General features: G+C 56.4%; 1 protein-coding gene across 1 annotated transcript; it reads left to right on the top strand.

The window, feature by feature from the left end:
* Nucleotides 1-239: 239 nt before the first annotated feature.
* ISM2 (isthmin 2) lies at nt 240-20,726 on the top strand. Its single transcript, XM_035728050.1, is given in 15 exon segments — nt 240-276; nt 1,577-2,339; nt 10,389-10,470; nt 10,614-10,678; nt 10,680-10,854; nt 12,179-12,539; nt 13,790-13,930; nt 14,183-14,266; nt 15,442-15,611; nt 15,613-16,092; nt 17,130-17,276; nt 17,432-17,636; nt 19,110-19,213; nt 19,450-19,517; nt 20,501-20,726. Coding segments are annotated over 10 exon segments (2,229 nt in total). The 3' UTR covers nt 15,964-16,092; nt 17,130-17,276; nt 17,432-17,636; nt 19,110-19,213; nt 19,450-19,517; nt 20,501-20,726.
* The last annotated feature ends 37 nt before the right edge of the window (nt 20,727-20,763 follow it).

The raw sequence follows: 20,763 nt of genomic DNA on the forward strand, positions 1-20,763 counted from the left end.
AAGGAGATACTGAAAAACAAAATTTCTAGAACAAGAATATTGAAATGAATGTGCAAATGAAGGCAAAACTGGTTGCTTTCACTTTGGGAGGTCAAATGAGCCTCTGGAGGGCAGGACACAATTTGCATTTCTGTAGACAAGAATGATTTTACTATTCTTACCTACAACCTACAGAGTTGTAAAGTAGCTCAAAGAATGAAAGACTAGAATCAGATTAACTCAGAAGGCTGTATCAGACCATGCGTTGTTTTCCAGTGAAGACAAGGAACAGCACTGGTGAGGAGGCAGTGAGAACAAGAGTGGATCTAGCAGGACCAGTCAGGAGGCTAGGACAGCTGTCTAGGTAAGGGCGGGTGGGGGGTGGGCCTGGAGCAGGGCTTGGAGCGCAGCTGTAGTGACTGACTCAGAGACGGGTCCATCCAAAGGAATGAACTTGAGCTCTAACTTTGATCTGGTGGAAGGTACAGAAGTTTGACGAAAAGACAAAATAGGTTGGGTGTGAAAAAGAAATCCTAAAAAATAAAGAACAAGGTAGCCTCACCTTTCGTCTAGAAAAAGCCATATGGTGTAGCAGGTGCTCAAAGGCCAGTTTCTTTTGGCTAACATTTGAGTGTTTACCGTGTACCAAGCATCTTATTAGGTTGAAACACATGAAATTGCCAATGTTTGACCCTTTTGACCAAAAAATGGCAACTTCATCCTAATGAAAATCTTTAACACAGATTCTTATTTACTCCTTACATCTGCGAGGTCAGTACTCCCCGACCCACACACACTTTTATAAACGACGAAAGCACCAAGAGGTCAAAGACCTTGTCCAATGATAACTTATTAATAAATGGTAGAAGCAGGATTCAAACCACTGTGGCCAACTCCAGGCCCAGGTTGTAATCCCTGTGATGCACCAAACACTGGCGAGTACTGGGCTGTGCTGTTGCGGATAGTAGTGGTTTCTCTCAACTGTGCTCAGTCCCCTAAGAGTTTCACTTTGGCTAAACCCAGATCCCAGGTTTTACCCCTATGGTGGGTTTCCTGGCCATCCTCCCCAGCACTTCCAGGGATCTGTTATCCCTGCCCTGAACCTAGGCAGCCTTTGTGGCCCCCGAGTGGCCACCCTCCTAGTGTCTTCTGACTGCTCCTCACTGACCTGTCCAAACCCCAACCCTCCAGTCCTGCCCCGCCCCCCACCTGCCTTGTCTCACTGTGCTTACAATCCCTCACAATCCCCATCAGGCCACAAAAATTGTCACTGCTCCTCGGACTTCTTGATATTTATCATGAGCCGAGCTTTTATTTCATGACCTGCGTACCCTACATGTGAGGATTCCCCGCATGAATGTCTCGCTAGAGGGAGTGGGTGGTCCCATTCTTTTACCCAGGATAAAACTAGGTGACACCCAGTGGCAGGGCACGATCTTCTGACCACGACCCACACGTGTCCAGCCGTTTGCTGTCCTTCTGGGACTTTATGATCACATCTGAGTCTCAAGCCTCTCTGGTTTTTTGACGTGCTCTGAGAACATCCTGAGGAAATCGGGCGCACGGTGGCAGGTATTTCTCTGGGCTCCACCTCCAGCAGAGGAGCTGGAGGAGCCTTGTGGGGGTGACTTCCTGGCCTCCCTCCCCGAGCAAACCTACCTCGAGGTACAAGCCCAAGAGCTGAGGGCTCCCGCGCGGGGTGCGGCGCGTCCCCCGCCCGCCGGACCTCGGCGGTCCGAGTGTCCCTGCGCCGTCGGCGCGCCCGCCGGCAGGGCGACCCGCGGGAGCGGCAGCGCGGGGCTGGAGCGAGCCGGCCTCTGCGACGTCCCCCGGCCAGGAATTCGCTTGCGGCTACGACGGCGACAGCGGCGGGGACACAGGGCGGGGAGGCGGCCAGATCAAAGGGAGCCGCCCGCCCGGCCGAGACTGTCTGGGCGCGCCGAGGAGCCGCCCCTCCGGGAAGCGCGGAGGACGTCCCGGGCGCTGACCCGAGAAAGGCGCGGCGCCCCCCGCCCCGCGCGCCCCCGCGGCCGCCTGTCTCCCCCCCCCCACCCCCGCCTCCCGCGCCGAGCCCCGCGCGCTCCCGGCCCTGGAGGAGGCGAGGCCGGGCGCGAAGGGACGCGCGGGAGCCGCTCGGGAGGCGCGGCGCGGAGCAGCGCCGGGAGGGAGACGATGGCTCGACTGCCCGGCAGCGCGGGGCTCCTCCTCGGCGTGGTGCTGCTGGCGGCGCTGCTGGCCGCGAACCGGGCGCTCCCCCTGAGGAAGCCGCGGCCCCGGAGCCCCGCGAGGCTGGCGGAGGTGAGCGGCGGGGCCGGGGCGCGAGCGGCGACCTCCGAGGGCGGGCGCGGGGCGGGGGCCAGGTGCGCCGGACCTGCAGGAGCCCCCGTCCCGGCCGGGCGGCGGGCCAGCGGGGGAGAGACTCCACTTCTGGGCTGAGCGCGGGGCGCGGACCCCGCGGGACAGCCCGGCCTGTCCCGCCTGCGGCTGCCTGGCTCTGAGCGAAACTCTCCTGCAGACCCTCCCCCACGCCGCCCCACTCCAGGGGCGGCTCCAAGAGGGGCCGGGATGGTGGGAGCCGAACGCGGCGCTGCGCGGAGCTGCGGAGATTGGACCGGCCGAATAACCGGCCGGTGCAGCCTCAAATCAGACCTGCAAAGCATTTGAGTCCCTTTGGGTGTGAATTGAGATGAGATGAGGTAGTGAGTGGCGTCTTTCAACTTGCAGGGGAGTCAGATCAGCCAGGGACCTTGATATTACTACGCACTTGGAAGAGCAGAAGAGGTCGCTAAGACCTGATGGGCGGGGGGCACTTCCTGGGTGGCCTGTGAGTGGGCTTTGGGGGTGCGACTGAAAACAGGAGCGGGTTGAAAAAAAGTGGTTTAGACGTGTAGAGGAACCACGGTTTGTCAAAACCTGCCTCCTTGCACAAGGGGTCAGCCGTCCAGCCGTTCCTCCGTGGACAGCAGTGGACACTCATCCCCTGGGGACAAAACCCTCCAGACTTGTTCCAGGGAATGCAGACTGGTGTGGCAGGGGGTCCTGGCTCCTCCCATGCACTGAGCTATTCTAGGAGGAGGACAGAGTAGTTCTTCCCATTTTCTGTATGAGGACACCGAGAGGCCCAGAGGGGTGCAGGAGACTGGTGGGGGAGTGGTTCCCCAGCTTGGGGGGCTAGTAGTGCCTAGGCTGTTGAGGCCCTCCAGACGCCGTGGGAAGCAAGGGCCTGGTACTTGGGGTCTCTGTGGACTGGTATTTATCCACCTTTTTTTTTTTTTTTAATGCTGCCCTCCTAAGGAGACTTTTAGATATTTTTCCCACTAAATGCTTCTCCCACTGAAATTTTAATACCATAAATATGTTGTCTATGTACTATGCCACTTTGGTGTGTTACAAACCATTGTAATATCCAAGATTTTTTGCCCCTAATGTCCAATTTTTGCCCCTTGTTCAGAGTACATCCTATAGACCAGAGCCTCTAAACCTCCACACTCCTGTCATTTTGGGTTGTATAATTCTTTGTAGCATATTTAGCAGCATCCCTGGCCTTGACCCACTAGATGCCTGTAGCACCCACTCCTGGACAGAGACAGACATTGCCCAGCGTTTCCTGAGGGACACCCCTCCCCCTCACCATTGTTGGCGACCACTGCTATAGACAAATCCAGAGGAACTGAACAGCCTCTGGCCAGTCCCACCTCCTAAGTGGGGATGACAGTGGTCATACAATTAATTGAATTGACATTTTCCCCCCTACTCATTTGACATATTTTCTATTTTAGTACTTACTGCTTTGTATTGTGATTATTTTTTATATGTTTGCCAGATCTTCCCCCAAGACTAACCTAGAGGATGAGTTATTTCAGAGCCAAAGTCATATTCCCAGCCCTAGCATAGGGCCTGGCAGAACCCTCAAAAACATGTTAAAGCAAATTAGTGCCATGAAGGAAAAACAGAGCTTGGATCCCAGGGCCTGGGGTTCTGGTCCCAGTGGGTCATTAACTCATGTATGACTCACCTTGGATGATTTCCTGACATTTAAAATGAGGGGCTAAGTCATCTCCGTGATCCCATCTAGCTCAAACATTGCTTCATAAGTCTGTGTGATGTGTGTTAAAGCTGTTCCACGTCAAGGTGTTAGCTAAGAAATCCTGTTGAGATAAGGCAGAGTACTATTCTAGGGCCTTAGGTGATATGTCAGAAATAACTGACAACTCCAAAGACTTTGAAGAAGCTGAAGAACATAAGCCCCCCCCCCGCCCCCGCAATCTAAAGGTACAGGATGACTGAGGGAAAGTAAGCCTTCTCTGGGCCTTGCAGAGTCTGTGCGAAGTACTTTATGCGATGTTATTTCATTGTCGCACATGGGTGTTATTCCCATTTTCCAGAAGGAAATATCAAGGCACTGAGCCGGTAAGCCTAACTGAGCTTGGGAGCCAGGGCTGTCATTTCAAGAGCTATACCAGGGACCTTGTGGTCCATCTTTGCCTGACATACCCCAGCCTGCTCATCTGAAGTCTTGAAAAGTCTTGAAATCATCAGCATCAGGAACAAAATGTGCCACCCTCTCTCTGGGCAGGCCTGTTGCTGAGCCTCAGTTTACCCCCACAATCAAATGGGAGTAAGAGAGCCCATTCTGTCGGCTGGCCTGCTGGGTGAGAAAGCACGGTGCACGTGTGTGGCATCGTCGTTACAAGGATTTGGTGGGTGCTAGATGGGCAAGGAATGACAGAGCTCTGCCTGGGGGGGGGGGTCTTCTGCTCTAGTTAGGATCAGAACACCACCCAAACAACCACAGCCTAGCATTTTGTGTTCCTTGTCTTATTTTCCTCGTTTTAGGGATGAGGAAATGGACAGTGGGTCTAATAACTAACCCAGGGTTCTGCAGCTGGATTGAAACCCAGCTTGGCTTAACTCGGGGACCCCTGGACACCTCTCCCTGGTACCCCCACCTCCTGGGCAGGCAAGGGAAGACCTGGGGGTGGGGGAAAGAGTTGAGGACTTGGGGCCACAAGAGGGTGATGGAGATGAGAACTAGGGGAGAGAGAGGAGGGAGGGGACAGCATTCCAGGCTGCACGGACTGCCCCGCAGGAAGGGTCCCCCATGGGGCGGAGCTGCAGGCTCTCCTGCTGTAGCAACAGGGATGCGGTCCCCACGGAAGGATGCACGCGTGAGGGGGCGGGCTGAGAGTGAAGAGCTCAGGCCCAGAGGAAGGAGCCTGCGGGCCTGGGGCAGCGTCACACATATGGCCGGGGTGCTTAGTCAGCACTTCGGTCCTGGGCGTCATCCAGCCAGGTTCCTGGCATCAAGGGCTGGAGTGCAGGAGGGGCGTGATGGGTGGAAAGGTCTCAGCTGCCAGGCCGGGGTACCAAGAAGCAGATATATTCCTACAGGTCGGTTTTCTTTGGTTAGGGTGTGCCCACTTCCTAGCCCAGTCAGTGAGTGAGGATCACGCGGGCGTGTGTGATGCCAAGCCTGTGGCTTCGCCCCCAGCCTCCCCTGGCAGCTGGCTACCTCCTTGGACCTTGACTGTGACCATCACTCTCCCTCTAGACCATTCTTCCTGCTCAGAATTTGGAACTACTGGAGAGCTGGTTGAGGGAGAAAGGGAAGTATAGGAACGGGGGCCAGGAGGCTGGGCTGCTTGGTCGTCCCAGGCAAGTCCTCGCCTCACTGGCTCTCGGTCTCCCTATCTCGTTCCTTCCCTTTGCCTCTCACTGGGTTGTTGCGAAGATCAAACGGAAAGATGGTTGTGAGAAGCAGAATATCCTGCTCTAGTGTTCGGTCATTCGGCACACTCTGCACCTGAGCGGCGGTCCGCAAACCAGAAGGTACAGCCCTTGCTCGGAGTTGGCAAAGCACAAGGGCTAAGGCACAGCCCCTCCAGCCAGACCATCTGCCTCGAGTCTTGTTCCGCCAGCCCCCTGGGTGACCCCAGCCAAATTACCTCACCTGTCTGATCCTCGGCTGCCTCGTCTTTGAAGTGAGGAGGACGCGAGCACCTGCCCCAAGGGGCGTGAGAATTCAGTGAGCATGCTTGGCAACACTGACTACGTAGTTGGGGGGGCGCAGTGCAGAATGAGAAGGTGGGGCCTCTCAGAGGGGTCAGTCAGATGCCCAGCCTGTGCGAGGACACAGGGCACCCAGCATGCAGCCAGCCCCATCACTAGTACTCTCATGAGAACGAGGAGCTCTGAGGTCTCAGCTGGGGGCCGGGAGGGCTGGAGGGTGAAGTCCAGCGCCCTCCTCTGCCTGGGGTCCTCTGGCCTGGCTGAAGAGGCAGGTGCCGTTGAGCCCTAGGTCTCCGGCCCTTCCTGGGAGGCCAAGGTGACCGCGTGCGAGGCCTGGCTCTGTATGCATGGGCGTGGACTGCTGGGGCTGGGGGGAGGGGGGTGCCGGGCTGCACCTGGCCGCCGGGTTCATTATCCAGAGCAAGTTCCTAAGCCCTGCGGCAGAGGGAAGGGAGGCCGGGGTGAACTGAGGGGGCTGAAGCAGCTTAGCGGGCAGGCTCATGCGGTGCAGGAAGGGCTTTTCTGTTGACTGGAAGCACGTGGGTCAAGGGCTGCCTGGCCAAGCCTGGGAGGATGCACGTGTGTGTGGGGGGGGCATAGATCTTGGTATATATCTACATATCTCATGTCTATCTGGGCGTTGACACCATTCCCCCAAAGAACGGACTTGGGTATTTGTGCCTGTGCGAAACTCCACTTGCGAGGCTAACAGATGGGTGCGGCGGTCCCATGGGATAGGACAGGTGTTCTTAAAGGGGCTGAAGCCTCAGAACTCAGGCCACGGGAATACGCCCCCCAGAGTTCCCACGTCAGTGGTGGTACTGGGGACTTCAGACCAACCAAGATGTAAAGAACTAACGGTGCCTGGTGACGGGGTCTCTCTCTCTCTCTCTCTCAAAACCATCTGTCACCACCTCTAGGTAAGGTTCACTGCACACTGGCCATGTGTGAGGCAGCCCTCCTTCTAACTCAACAACCACACAAGACAGAGACTGCTGTTTCCTTAATTTATGGAGGCTGAGTTTAAGGCCAATTAAGTTAACCTGCCCACGGTCACACAGCTCGGAAGTGCACATGTTGGGATTGGAACCCGGGCCGGGTGGACTCCCGCCCGCCCTCGTTACCATCCATTTGGCGGCCAGCAGGATGACAAAAGCGGAAGTGCTTTGTGAATCCAGAGGTGGTTGCTCGTGGAGGTTGTCGTGAGTGTCCACACATGTGTGTGTGCACCCAGGCATGGGCGTTGAGATCAGCCAGAGCTGAGTTTGAACCCAGGCTCAATACGGTAACCTTCGTGACCTCCCGTCAATCCCTGACCCCGCCTGAGCCTCTGTAGGCTCATCATTAACACAGAGAGGGTCACATTCAGCCCTCGGGGTTGCTAGTGTTCGTTCTGTCACTCAACAGTGATTGATTGAGCTCCTGCTGTGTGCCAGGCACTGTGCTAGGCGCAGGCTACAGCAGGAACGAAGCAGACTTGAAGTCCTGCCTGCAGTCTAGCCGGGGTGACAGAGGCACCTAAAGGGCCTGGCCCAGGCTCGGGAGGGAAGATGTGCTCACAGCACTGGCGGGGCAAGGCACGGGGGGCTCTGCCCGGATTTCTGCAGCCCTTTCTTCCACTTGCTGGTATCTAGCCACCGGACGGCTGTCGCTGCCACTAGGGCCTGCTCTGAGCTGTCACGGCCAGCCTGAGGCGCCCAGGGAGCAAATCCTCTCCTCCCCCTGGCAGCCCTCAACCAGTGACAGGCGGGGCTTGTAGGTACGTAGCCCAGCCCCCCGCTTCTGGGGGAGAAGCTGAGACATCCGATGGGACTGAGCCCCACTTGCCCCCCGGGGTCACTAACCTGGGAGCGTTCTATATTAGCTGATTCCCGTCCCTGACTCACGCCCCCTCTCCCTGCTCCTGTCTCCTGGGATCACCTTTCAAAGGAATGACTTGCCCTCGAATTCTCGTGTCAGGGTTGGCTTCTGAAGGAACAAACTAAGACGGGTGTCCCCCCTCCACTCCACTCCTGGGGTTCCCTGGGGCCTGAAACACGGGGCAAGGGGCCCTGAGAGCAGCTCCAGAGAAGGGTGGCATGTGTGCCTGGGATGTTTAGCTGGGGTTTTCTATGGCCTCTGCTCATCACCTGGTCCACCTGGGCACCCGGAGTGGAGAGGTTGAAGAGGGCTGGAAATACGCATTCTGAGCACCTGCTGGATACCAGCTCTTTCCCATCACTGTTCCCCATTTTACAGATAAGGATGCTCACAGAGGATATGTCCCCTGTCAGGGTCCCACAGGTCAGAAGCCAGGCTATCTAGGGATTCAGACCTAAGTGGCCTGACTTTAAGCAGGGTTTCTTTTTTTCTTTTTTTTTAAGTTTATGTATGTATGTATGTATGTATTTAAGTAATCTCTACACCCGGTGTGGTGGGATTCAAACTCATGACCCCGAGATCAAGAGTCACATGCTCTACGGACTGAGCCAGCCAGGTGCCCCGAGGGCAGGGCTTCTTAACCGCAGCATAGTTGACATTCTGGGCTGGATGATTTGTACGAGGGCTGTCCTGTGTGTCGTAGGATCTCTAGCCTCACCCACAAGGTGCCAGTAGCACCCCTCTCCAATTGCGACAACCACAAATGTCTCCAGACCTGGCTAAATGTCCTCATTTGAGAACCACTGAGAACAACTGAGAACCACTGCCTAACTATCTGCTCGCGAGGCAGGGACCTCTGCATCAGCCAGAGAGGCAGCAGACCCTGAGGTCCTGCTGTCCTGAGACTGTCTGTCCCTGGGCCCCGGAGGCCGCAGACAGGGGAGCCGCTGAGCCATGTCACAGGGACAGTTAGGGCTTTGGTGGCCTTGTGGCTGGGAGCTGCCAGGAAGGCCGCCCCTGGGGATGTGCCAGGCCTCCGGGACTGGTCAGCGAAGGGGCCGAGTTGCTCTGTTACTCAGCTGTCAGTCTCTGCTCGTCCAGCCTGGCTGTCCAGACCAGAGCCCTTTGACTCGGCTGCCAACTCCAGGGCCAGGCTCCCACCGTGCTCCCACAGTGATTAATGCAGGAGCCTTGGAGCCGGGTGTCTGCGGACCCCTGCAGGGAGGGGCAAAAGGGGAGAGACCGAAGGTTCTGATTCTCTTTTCCAACCCAAGGAAAGAAAGTCATAGTGAGACACTAGACTGAGTAAGCCTCTGATTTATGAAGTAGACTCTCCACACTCTTGCCTGTAGTGTCCGAGCATAACAGTTAGCAGTATGGGCTCTGGGGCGCCTGGCCGGCTCAGTTGGTGGAGCGTGTGACTCTTGATCTCAGGGTTGTGGGTTCGAGCCCCACGTTGGGTGTAGAGATTACTTAAAAATAAAATAAAATAAAAAAAAAAAAAAGAAGAAGAGTGTGGGCTCTGGGCCCAGGCTGTCTGGTTCAAATCCTGGCTCTGCCACTAAATATCTGTGTGACCTTGGGCAAGTTGCTTGCCCTCTCTGTGCTTCAGCTTCCATTGTCCATTTCCATGGGATGATAGCTAGCACCTACCTCTGAGGGTTGTTGGGAGGATGACATGAGAGATTAAGTGTTTAGAAAAGTGCCTGGCACACAGATGCTGGGGAGATGTTTGATAAATAAAATTCTGACAATCCTTCCAGGTAGAAATTATCCTCATTTTGCAGATCAAGTTGAATGAGCTAGTAAGAGGCTGAGCTGGGATTTGAACCCAAGCTGATCTGACCGTCCAGACCTGTGTTTTTTCACACCGTTTCAGGTAGGTGGTGGGAGATGGGGTCAAGGCTGTGGACTGAGTCGGGGCAGAATCCACAGGGTCCCAGCCCCTGAGGCTCATAAAGGCAGCTCTGGACAGTGCTCTTTCCGTCCTGTTGTGGAGACCTGAGTAATGGCTGCAGCCTGCAAGTAGGTGGACGGCCACCCTAGTGTCCCACTGTCTGAGCAGGTGAGGGCTGCAGCTGGAGTCAGAGACAACCAGGGTCTTTCACTTACTATCTGAGCAGAAGCAGGGACAGTCCGGGTGTGGACCCCCCAGGGGCACTGGCCGGTGGAGGGAATTAACTGGCAGACAGACAGCCGTACCAGCCCCTGGAATGGGCCCCAGGTGGGCAGTTGGAGGAAGGAAGGTAGCAGTGGTCAGGGATGCTAAGGAATACAGCCCCCACCTGGACGGCTTGGGAGGGCCAGTGGCCGGGGAGCCTGCTGGGGGAGGGCCGAGGTTTTGCCCTCACTTCCCTGTGGGCCTTTCTGGGCCTTGCTGCCCTGACTTGGGAGGCCCGCTGTCTGTTCCCCAGGCAAGAGCATGTGGTCTGCTAACTGCATTTGGAAACACATGCTTCCCTCTCTAGACCTCAGTTTTCTTCATCTGTGAAATGAGGAGGTTGGCTTGTGTCTCTTCCATGTGTAAAAACCTGATTTAGCCCCATCATGCCTCATGTGGACACCATCTGTCCAAACAGTCTGTGGACATGGCCTCACTCACCCTCTGAGGTGGTAAAGCAGGTATGTTCGGATACATAGTCACACGGGGGAGGCGGGTAGTTGTGACGTGGACAGACCCCAGGGCTCCTGAATCCCTCTCTTCAAGTCCACTTGGGGCAAGCCCTGATCCCAATCACCCCTCCCTCCCCCTCTCTCTCCTTCAGGTATCAGCCTTCCCAGATCCCGGCTCTCCTAGGGAAGAAGAGGGGAACCCACTGCTCCGCAGAACGCCTTCAGGCAGGGCCATGCCGTCATAGGTGCCGGGCTCTCAGTGAGCCAGCAGCCTTGAGCCCAGACAGGGCGGCCCCTCCCAGGACCCTGGAGGACACTCCCTTGCTGCTTGAGCTGCAGAAGCTGCCAGGATTGGCCAACACAGACTTGAGTGCCCCAAACCCCAATATCCAGGTGAGAGCTACAGGAGGGCTGTGGGCCCAGTGGACCCCTGGAGAGGAGCTGGGATGAACAGTGTTCCCATCCTATATTCCTTGTAGGGCGGGGGTCCTGTTTGGGGTCACAGAAGATGGAGTAGCGGGAGTACTGCTCATCCACTTACTAGCCACAGACTGAGCAGGGCACGTGGCCCCCTGAGCCCTTGTTTTCTAGCCCATGACGAGGGACAGACGGCTCTGGCAGGGCTGTCATAAAGACCAGACGAGAGGAGAAGCCTCGTGAGCTGCAGGGGCTTCCAGGAATCTGGGGGAGGAGTGATTTGTGGCCCCCACCCAGGCCCAACCCTTTCTGTAGGCTTGGTTGCGTGCAGAATGGGGTGGGCCGGTAGTGGGGGGCTGCCCGCCACAGAGGGGCTTTATGGGGCCAGTGGGATTCCAGTTTACGTTCCCCGCTGCTGGTCCTCAATCCCTGACGGTAGTAGTTCTGCATTTTGTGCAGCATCTACAGTTTACAAAACACTCTCATCAAAAGAGAAAAGGCCACAAAAAAGTGTAGAATCTAATATTCTTTTTTAAAAAATATTTTATTTATTTATTTGAGAGAGAGCGCACACACAAGCGGGGGGAGGGGGAAGCAGAGGGAGAGGGAGAAACAGACTCCCCACTGAGCAGGGAGCCCGATGCGGAGCTCGATCCCAGGACCCCTAGATTGTGACCTGAGCCGAAGGCAGACGTTTAACCGACTGAGCCACCCAGGCGCCCCTCATATTATTTTATAATAGTCAAAATAATGTTTTCAAAGTTCACTTCCACATAAATGATTTCATGTTCCTTATTTCCCATCCACCGTGGGGCGAGTGAGGGAACTCCCTTACCGCCCCCCGTGTCCCCCCCCCCAACCCGGGGCCGCTGAGGGAGTTTGCTATCTTTGCTGTTATTTTCCAGTCCTACAATGAGCCCCAGGGCTGTTGGCGGCCCCTCTGGCTGGGCAGCCCGCAGGCCCGTAGAGTCACCATTCACAGCCCGCGTCTCTTAAACGAGTGGGTCTCTATCCTGGCACAATGTTAAAGCCGCCGCGCCTGGCTCCACGTCAGGGAGTTAAATGCGTGTTGAGGGTTGGGTCAAGGAGTCTGGATACCCAGGGGATTCAGATGCCCAGCCAAGGCTTAAATCGTGACCCCCTGTGCCCTGGGAGGCCAGGAAGGTTGGTGAAGAAAATGAGCCGGTTTGGAGGGAAGGGAGGGCCTCTGTCCCTGCCGCCGACACTCATCATGATCCTGTCTTTGGAGTCTTGCCCTGAGCCCTCCTTTGCCGGCCGGCCTGGGTCTGTCCTTCTGCAGGTGACCGTTGAGGTGGTGGAGGAGCCCCAGGCCGAGGTGGAGATGGACCTACCGGCCGAGCCCAGCCGCTGCTGGCCCCAGGGTGCCTCAAGCTGGCTGCCCGCCAAGGAGCTCTTCTGGCCCCTATTCTGTGGCCACCTGGAGGGCGAGGAGGGGAGGACTGATCTCAAGGGCAGAGCCCCAGGGGACGAAGAGGAGGAGGAGGGTTACCCTGCAGAGCACGGTGAGAGCAAGGCCCAGGAGGACAGCGATGAGGAGGGGGAGCCCGGGCTCAGTGCAGACAGCTGGGAGCAGGGCTGGCTGGCCCCCGGGGACTGGGCCTTCAAGGAGACAGACGGCTATGCTGAGCGCTCCCATCTTGGTGTCCCCGGCTGCCGCCTCTGGAGGTCCTGAGTGGAAATGGGGCGAGAGAGAGGCCCGAGAGCTTCCCGAGCAGGGGCAGCGGTGGAGACCGGGAGCTTAGGCCTGTAGAAACACCGTCATCCCCTCAGTAGCAACATTACCCATTGCTTGCAAAATTTGGGGTTTTATTTCTCCCCAAACGTTTGACCTTCACAACAGCCTTGAGACCCCCCCGCCCTCAGCAGGACGGACATTTGTTAATTTGATATATATTCGTATCTGTCAGTTGCCAACAAACTGGGAAATAATATAAACCCCACCACTCACAACTGACCTCGTTTTCAGACTGTGTGGGGTTTGCATCCTGTCTCTGCCGCTTACCAGCAAGTTACTTAACCTCTCTGTGCCTCATTTCCTCTCTCTCTAGAATGGAGAATGACACCGCCCTTACTACATAAGATTGGGTATAGAGGGTATTGAGTTAATGCACTTCAAGTGCCAGCATATAGTAGACTAAATATTGGCTGTTTTTATTGGAATGCAACATAACAGCCCAGACTGTCCAGAAAATGCCCCCTCACGCCTGGCCAGCCCCCGTGACGGCTGTTCTTATTTTTTATGCTGCAGTTCAGGTTTCCCTGGGCACGGACCTGTCTCATGCACAGTGGCAGCCATTCTCCCCAGAGCCCTGGCGTTTCGTCCTTGGACGGCGGTGCCGTGATGAAGACTGAGGCCCAGCAGGTTTTCCCCAGTTCACCAAAATAATGTAAACTGGCAGAATTTTCATGCCTTTCAGCTCTTCATCCATTAATTGTCCTTAAAGTGTTGGTGCCTGCCTGCTCAGACCCTCCTGGGAAGTGAGGAGAGAGCTGGCTATGTCAGGACTTTGGGGATCCCACAGAGACCCCCCCCCCCCGGCTCTCAGCCCTGTGCAGCGGGAGGCCTGCACGTGCCATCATGGTGTACGTCAGGTTCCTCAGGCCAGGCCTGGGTCCCGAACATGGGAAGTCAGGATCTTCCTTAACATCGCAGTGCCAGGGCGGTCTTGTCACTGTGGCTTTGACTGACATGACCCGCACGGGGGTCCGCTGCACAGGGGTGCCAGCTGAGGGACAGGTGGGGGCCAAAGTCCAGCCCATGCTTCGTCCACTAGGCCGGGAGCCCTGGCGCGGGTGGCATCCTCCTGAGGAAGGGGCGCCTTCTGCTGATTGGCACCGATGCTCCCTGTGGGCTCTGCTCACTCACCCCTGGCTCCCTGCCTTGACCCAGACTATGAGCTTCCAGAGGAGTGGAGCCCCTGGTCTCCCTGTGGTGGGAGCTGCAGCAGCGGCAGCCAGAGGAGGACTCGGCCCTGCGGCTCCACCTGCACGGCCACCAAGTCCCGAGCCTGCGACCTGCCCCCTTGTCCTGGTGAGATGAGCCCCAGGGCCTGCAAAGGCAGCCGCTTTCATGCTGGGCTTGGTGCCCTGGGAATGGGGGCCTTGTTTGAGGGCAGGGCCGGGGGAAGGGATGCAGGCAGCTCACAGATACAGGGGTCTGGCCTCGGCCCAGGCCTAGGCCAGATGCTGTGTGCACCGAGAGCCTAGTGAGGGCTGGGCCTCCCCATTGGGAGCACAGAGGTGCACCAGGGCCCCACCAGCCTGGCCGCCTCTCTTCCCAAAGGCACCGAGGACAAGGACCCCTTGGGCTTCCCCAGTGAGCAGTGGCAGCCCCTGGCCCACAATGCTACGCACATGCTCGGTCCAGGTCAGTGAGGAGCTAGGCCCTGCTCCTGGGGATTTGGGGAGAACCTCGCCGGGAGGGTGGAGCATCACTGCACAGACAGGAATCTCACTTCCATCCATGGAGAGCTAGTACATGTTCCAGCTGGAAGGTGAGCCTCCCCAGTAAAGGGGCCCTGGTCTTTTTGAGTCCCCCTAACCAAGCCATTGGCCTTTCCCAGCCTGACATTCCTGCTGGAAAGAGGGTCCTGATGGGAGACCACCCGGTGGGGCATATTCTGCCTGGCTGCAGGCTGGGATAGGGATATTCTGCCTTCCACTCCCGGTCACTCTGGAGGCTCTCAGGCAGGGTCTGTGTGGGAAGGGGTGCTATCAGAAACAGGTCAGGGGCCAGAACTCCGGAACTGCTCCTTCCAGCAGCTTGGGAGCAGGCTGTTTTTACTAGAACGTCCTGCATCTGCATCTCTTGGTGTCACTTGCACCCCATAAAGGAGGGAGGCAGCTGCCGACAGGCCCCCTTGCAGATGGGCCCTATGCTCAATCCTCTGACGCTCCCTGAGCTGGTGGGGTGAGCCTGCGGGGCCGGGGATCTGCCCTCAAGGAGCTCAGGTCTTAGGAGGAGAGACACACATGGCCAGCTTGAGCACTACACGGCAGAGTGTGCCCCCATGTTCTGGAGCAAAGAGGAAGCTAGCCATGTGTTCTCTGTGGCCAGAATCAGAGGCCACATTCCCAAGGGAGAGAGAATGGAGGAGGCCAGCATAGACAGAGGGGACTTCCGGGGGCCCAGAGAGACAGAGTGAGCCTGAGACTGGTGGAGGTAAGAACGAGAATAGACCAATGGTGAAGACAGTGGAATTGTTTAAAACAGTGTTCCCTGCCCCCAACCCCCCCCCCCCCAGCTCCTTCCCCAAGACCCCAGCTCCTTCCCACCATCCAGCACGTAAAGGGACAGCCTCCAGGGCCCTCCGCCAGCCCCTTGGCCAACATCCACTCTGAGACGTGGCCTCTTGCTTCACGTTTCCTGCAGGGTGTGTGGTAGCCCTTCTCTGTCCACAGGGGAGGCTGGGGCCGACTGCACCCAGCTCTGGTGTGGGACCCTCTCTCTCCGGGCATTGGTCCCTGATCAACTTTGATCAGCTTCCACCCCACCTGGGGAGGGGGGAGGGGGGCTGACTGCCTCCCCTCCCCCCTCTGCAGATGTGGACAGCTGTGAGGAGTGGCTGAATTGCAAGAGTGACTTCCTGGCCAAGTACCTGAGTCACGTGCTGCAGGACCTGCCTGGCTGCCCCTGCATGTACCCACTGGAGGCCCGTGTCCAGCGCCCCGTGAGCCTGCAGGATGAGCCCCGGGGCCGCAGCTTCCGCTGGGGGGGATGCGAGTGGCCCGCGGGAGCGCCTGGCCCTGTAGCAGCCCTTGGCGCCCTTCTGCTTGCGCTCCCCGCCGTCGGTGGCCAGCCGCGCCCTGGCCGCCCAGCACCTCCGCTACGGCGCGGGCAGCCAGCTGCTGACCTGGGGCAAGGGCGCCGGCGCTCCCGACCTTGTCAGCACCCACTTCTTGCCCGAGCTGCCCTTCAGGGTGGCCACGCTGCCCTGGATCCTCTGCAAGGGGGACTGGAGCCGCTACCATGCCGCGCGGCCCCCAGACAACGGCCGGGCCTGCGCCGACAACCCTCCTGAGGACGAATACCTGGCCCAGTTGCAGGAGGCTAAGGAGTACTAACGGGTGTGTGGGGGGGGCCCCGCTGTGCCCGAGAACCCGCCCGCCCTGCAGACCCCTCGCCCTGCCTCTGCCCAGACCCGGTGATGCCGGCCTGCTGCCACCGGCCCTCCGCCTGTGAACCCCAGGCAGGTGGGCACCCCAGGTGTCGGGGTGGGGCTGGGGACAAGGCTGAGTGGTATACAGGGTCGGGGGAGGCCCAGGGCGAGGGAGGGAGCTCAGTCCCTGAGGTAGAGGGGTATACCAGGGAAATGTGTGTCTGTGGGGTCTGCCTTCTGCCCACTGGGAGGCAGTGTCCCAGCCTGGCCACGCATTTTCTTCCCCCTTCCCCCTGAGCTGGGCTCTGGGCACAGGCGAGGGCCCAGCTCTCCATGCACACCGTGGTTCCAAGGACCTGTGGCGGGAGGCCCGGGCCCCGAGGCGCTACAGCTGCCCCTTGCCAGGCGGGCAGCCAGCCTCCTGAGCAGCCCCCTCCTTACCTCTGGGTGGTGGCACGAGGCCCTCTTGCCCCACCCCTACTGGGAGCCACCACAGACGAGGACTGGGTCCCTAACAGGTTGTCCTCAGCTCCAAAGTGCCTTTCAGGGGACACCCCTTTTGTGTAGGGCTGAAGTCAATCTGTGGGGCCAAATGTGGACAGACAGGCTGAGGCGGCCGAGACAAGGGCTGGCTCCAGGCAGGGAATAAGTCAACCAATTCAGGTCCCTTTCTTTGTCCAGCACCTCTGTTCTGTCCAGGTTATAGGCATGTGCAGGCCTGGGAGATGGCACGGCTTGGGGTGGGCTCAGAGCTACGCTCAGGAGGATGTGCCCCACGGTGAACTGGTAAACCAGTTCTCTGGACAGGGTTGGTGGGAAATCAGGGAAGCCTAGATTTCTGTGGTGTAAACACTCCCACCATGGCCTACTTCACGCTCCCAAGCTGTTGTTACTGAATGCACCGAGCTCAGAGCTGGGAAGAGATGCACCTAATCGGCTCCCCTAGCACACCTTGTGTTTCTCCCCTGCCCCCTAGCCCCCCAAACCATACATCCTTGCCTTCTGTGGAGCTGAAGTGCTGAAGTCCCAACTGTCCTGTTCACAAAAGCTCCAAAAGGTGGAGACCTCAGCCCCTGGACAGCTGCCCTGAAGCTCTCTGTGATCCTCAGCAATAAAGCACTTTATTTTCAGATTCTGTCTGATGAAGAACTGGGAGCCTCAGCAGAGGTATAGGGAGCCCTGCTTGCAGCCCAACCCAAGCCGCCCATGCTTGTGTTTGCGACTCCTTCACCCAGCTGGGCGGGCGGGGCTCCTGGAGTGCAGAGGTTGGATGTAGATGTGAGTTACCCCTACCCACACTTGTACGGTGTTGCCTGGGAGCCTGGGAGGTGCTGGCCGGACCTCAGGGGCACATTCGCTAGTTCTTGGGGACGGGAGGACTTCTAAGTCAGCGGTAAATGGCACACACTCCAGACTAAGTGGTTTGCGCCCAGGGGATCCAACGCAGAGTTGCCCAGAGGACTATACCTGTAAGATGACGGAAGTGGACCTGTACCCTTACCAGACACTGCACTGTCCCTCCTGGCACTTGGGGAAGAACAGAGACACATCGGAAAGTAGGATGAGACAAGATGTGTCCCAAGCCACCACCTGGAGATGCTCAGAGAGCTAATGTTTCCATAACCATCACACCTAGAGGTAAGTTTATTAGTCTGGTCCTGGCCCACAGTCTAAAAATACTGCAGTGCAACTAAAATATTACAGGGCCAGAGAGGGCCGGGTGTCGCGTCACCAGATGGGATCCAAGTTCACTCCCCTTCTCTTGTCTGGGGCAATCGACATGATTATTAGCACAGGCATATTTTAATTATCTTTTAGCAGAAACTGTTTTTATTTATTTACTTTATTCTGTTAATAAATTTCCAAATTTATTTATTTGAGAGAGAGAGAGAGAGAGAGAGTGGGAGGAGGAGCAGAGGGAGAGGGAGAGAGAATCCCAAGCAGACTCCACACTGAGTGGGGAACCCAACAATGGGCTCGATCCCAGGACCCTGAGATCATGACCAGAGCTGAAATCAAGAATCGGCCACCCAACCAACTGAGCCACCCAGGTGCCCCAGCAGAAACTTTTTATTAAATAAGAAGATAAAGACATCCCAGAGTCTGTTTTCATAGGAATCTGCTAATTCCCCTCCTCTCTAATATAACTTGACACTTAAACACATTGTCTAAATTTAATCTGTACCTAGTGGTTGTCTATTACCCAAACTGAGTTTAGCTGGCCACTTTTTTGATCTGTAATCTAAGTGACAGGCGAAATTGCTACCATGTCAGGCCATAGATGACGGAAGATAAAGGGGGTTGGAAAGGAGCCTTGAAGGGGCTGGAGAGCAGGTCAGCTGTAAAATGGTGTTTATTCAAACTCGACAAAGGAGAAAGAGGCGCCGTGTAGGTGGCTACGGGCTCAGGGCACAGGTGTGTGTGTGTGGGGAGAAACAGTGTTGGAGAAGTCCCTGACCCTGTTAAAGGGAGGATTTCAGGCGTGGCCAGTGCCAGGCCCAGGAGAGGGCCCCCTCCCCCTGCTTGGGTCCAGTGTTGGTGAGGTCAATGTCTTGACTCGCTGTTCTTCCTGTCCCCAACCCCGGGAGGGCATGCGTGTGGCCATGCATCCAGCATGATCACCACCACCGCCCAGTCACCAGGATGGTTTGTCCTGTTTTCCTCTGTCTGATCTATCTCCTAAAGGGTCCTAGGTCGGGAAAGACCAGTCAGGTTGAATTCTTACCAGGGTTTAAAACAACCAGTGGTACAAACCCTGCCAGATCCTGCTGACTTCCCTCGTCTGTTGGAAGACAGAACATGTCGGGGCCTTTGTCCCGTTAGTCACAAAAAGGTCCCAAATGTGCTTCTTTGGGTTCCTCCAAAGAAGGATTTTAGATTTTCTTAACAGGGTGGGGTGCTTCTCAAATTGCATCCTGACCTCAGTGTCACCTGCGGTATTTATTAAACATGGGCTACACCCCACACTGAGTCAGAATCTATTAGGGGCGGAGTCCATAAAATTTGCTGAATTTAACAGGTTCCCCCAGGTGATTCTGAGTGAGGTGAGTCCTTGGCCTACGATTCGCAATTTGGCCAATTAACTAGCTTTTCAAAATATTCTTGCTCCAGGGAAGACACTTGGGCTCTGGAGTCCAGCCGTTCTTAGGGGACGTTTGCCAGATGCCACCAAGTGCCGGTGCTTCTCTATGTGTCCTCTCTAATGATCTGATAAGGTACGTATTGTACCCATTATACAGGAGAGAGAATTTGCCCCATCTGTTAGGAAGGGGCACAATTCCACCCAAGTCCACAGTTATGTTTTTAGCTCTGTTGTTCTGCTTTTTAGGCTCAAAAACGCAATCAGTAAAATAGTGGTAAAACCTGGAACATTGTCAGCACTGGGGATGTGAACTGTCACTGAGCGTGTCATGGGGCAGGTGATTTACCTGATGCTTTTGTTTTTATTAAGGTGTTGGTGATCTCTGCTTCAGATTTTTTTCAAGAACTCTTATCGAATTGGTTAGACTCTCCAGCCAGGTATGAAAGGGCCCCTTTTTTGTCACTGGTCTCTGAGGAGGAGGAGTCTGTTAGAAGGGCCCCTAGATTCGATTCAAGCTACCATCCCGATTTCTTTATCAAAAGGCATCATTTTGGACCCCCAGGAGGCAGATCTAATGCCAAATTAGATGCTGATTAGTTCTGTCCACCACTCCTTTGAGTAATTCAAGCCAAAAGTGGCTTTCAGGGGTCTAAATGATCCCCATCAGTACTGGTTTTCTGCTTTAACTACAATGTTTTGGCCAAGTCACGCTGGTAGAATTAGCCTGCAGGCCCCGCTGCCACCTAATAAAAGAGGCAAAAATAGATGAAGGAAATAGCTGTGCCTGCAGGAGGCTGAGTGTCTGGGTTAGCAGGCCCCAACTCCTGCGGGACGCAGGATGCCAGGGCAGGGCTGGTCCAGGAAAGTGACCCTCTCCGGCTCAGGGGTGGCAGGGAGCTGGCTTCTCCTGCCCCATTTGAACATATTCCTGCTACTTGGTCAGTGCTCCGTAAACCTGTTTAGTGGAACCAGGTTATTTAAAAAATACTCTTTAACAAGAACATTCGTGTCTTCCTCTTTCTGGGACTAGTTAAGAGGCCTGGAAGTTTTTACTTCAGGAGGGATGCCTGACACACTGAGGGGATGAACCCAGCAACAAGGGCAGTAGACAGTGGTTTAGACTCAAGCACCGGCTCTGCGAGTTACAGTCCTTGTTCCCAGTCTCAACTCTGCTAAATGGCAGTTGCAGGGTCTGGGGTATTACTGAAGAAAAGCAAGATTTAGATTCTTATGCAACAGAAAATGCTGGTAGTTATCTTTTCCCCAAGGCTATTATGGAGGTCACGTGAGCTAATGCCAGGGGGCTGCTTAGCATCCGGTACCTGGTAACTGCTCAGTAAGCCGGAGCCGTGACCCTGAGGCCCACAGTTCCCTTCTGCCCCAGCTCACAGCAGCACCTGGTGCTCACCTGTTCCTGCAGGAGGAGTTCCGAGGCCACACAGAGAGGAGAGCCCAGGATGCCACCTCCGCCAGCAGTAAGGTTTCTTGGCACGGCTTGCCCCGGAGCACCCCCCAGCCCATCTTCCGTCCGTGAGGGGGGGCAGCAGCTTTGCACCAGCCTGCAGTGCGCAGGAATGCTGGTGAGAAGCTGGTTTCCCTCACGCCTCTACCCTCGGCCAGAATGTAAACAAAACCTGGGGTTTGTTTTTTCCCCTTTAATTCAGTATCTTCAAGGGAACTCAT

The sequence above is a fragment of the Zalophus californianus genome, chromosome 6 (assembly GCF_009762305.2).
Source record: "Zalophus californianus isolate mZalCal1 chromosome 6, mZalCal1.pri.v2, whole genome shotgun sequence".
Classification (NCBI taxonomy): domain Eukaryota; kingdom Metazoa; phylum Chordata; class Mammalia; order Carnivora; family Otariidae; genus Zalophus; species Zalophus californianus.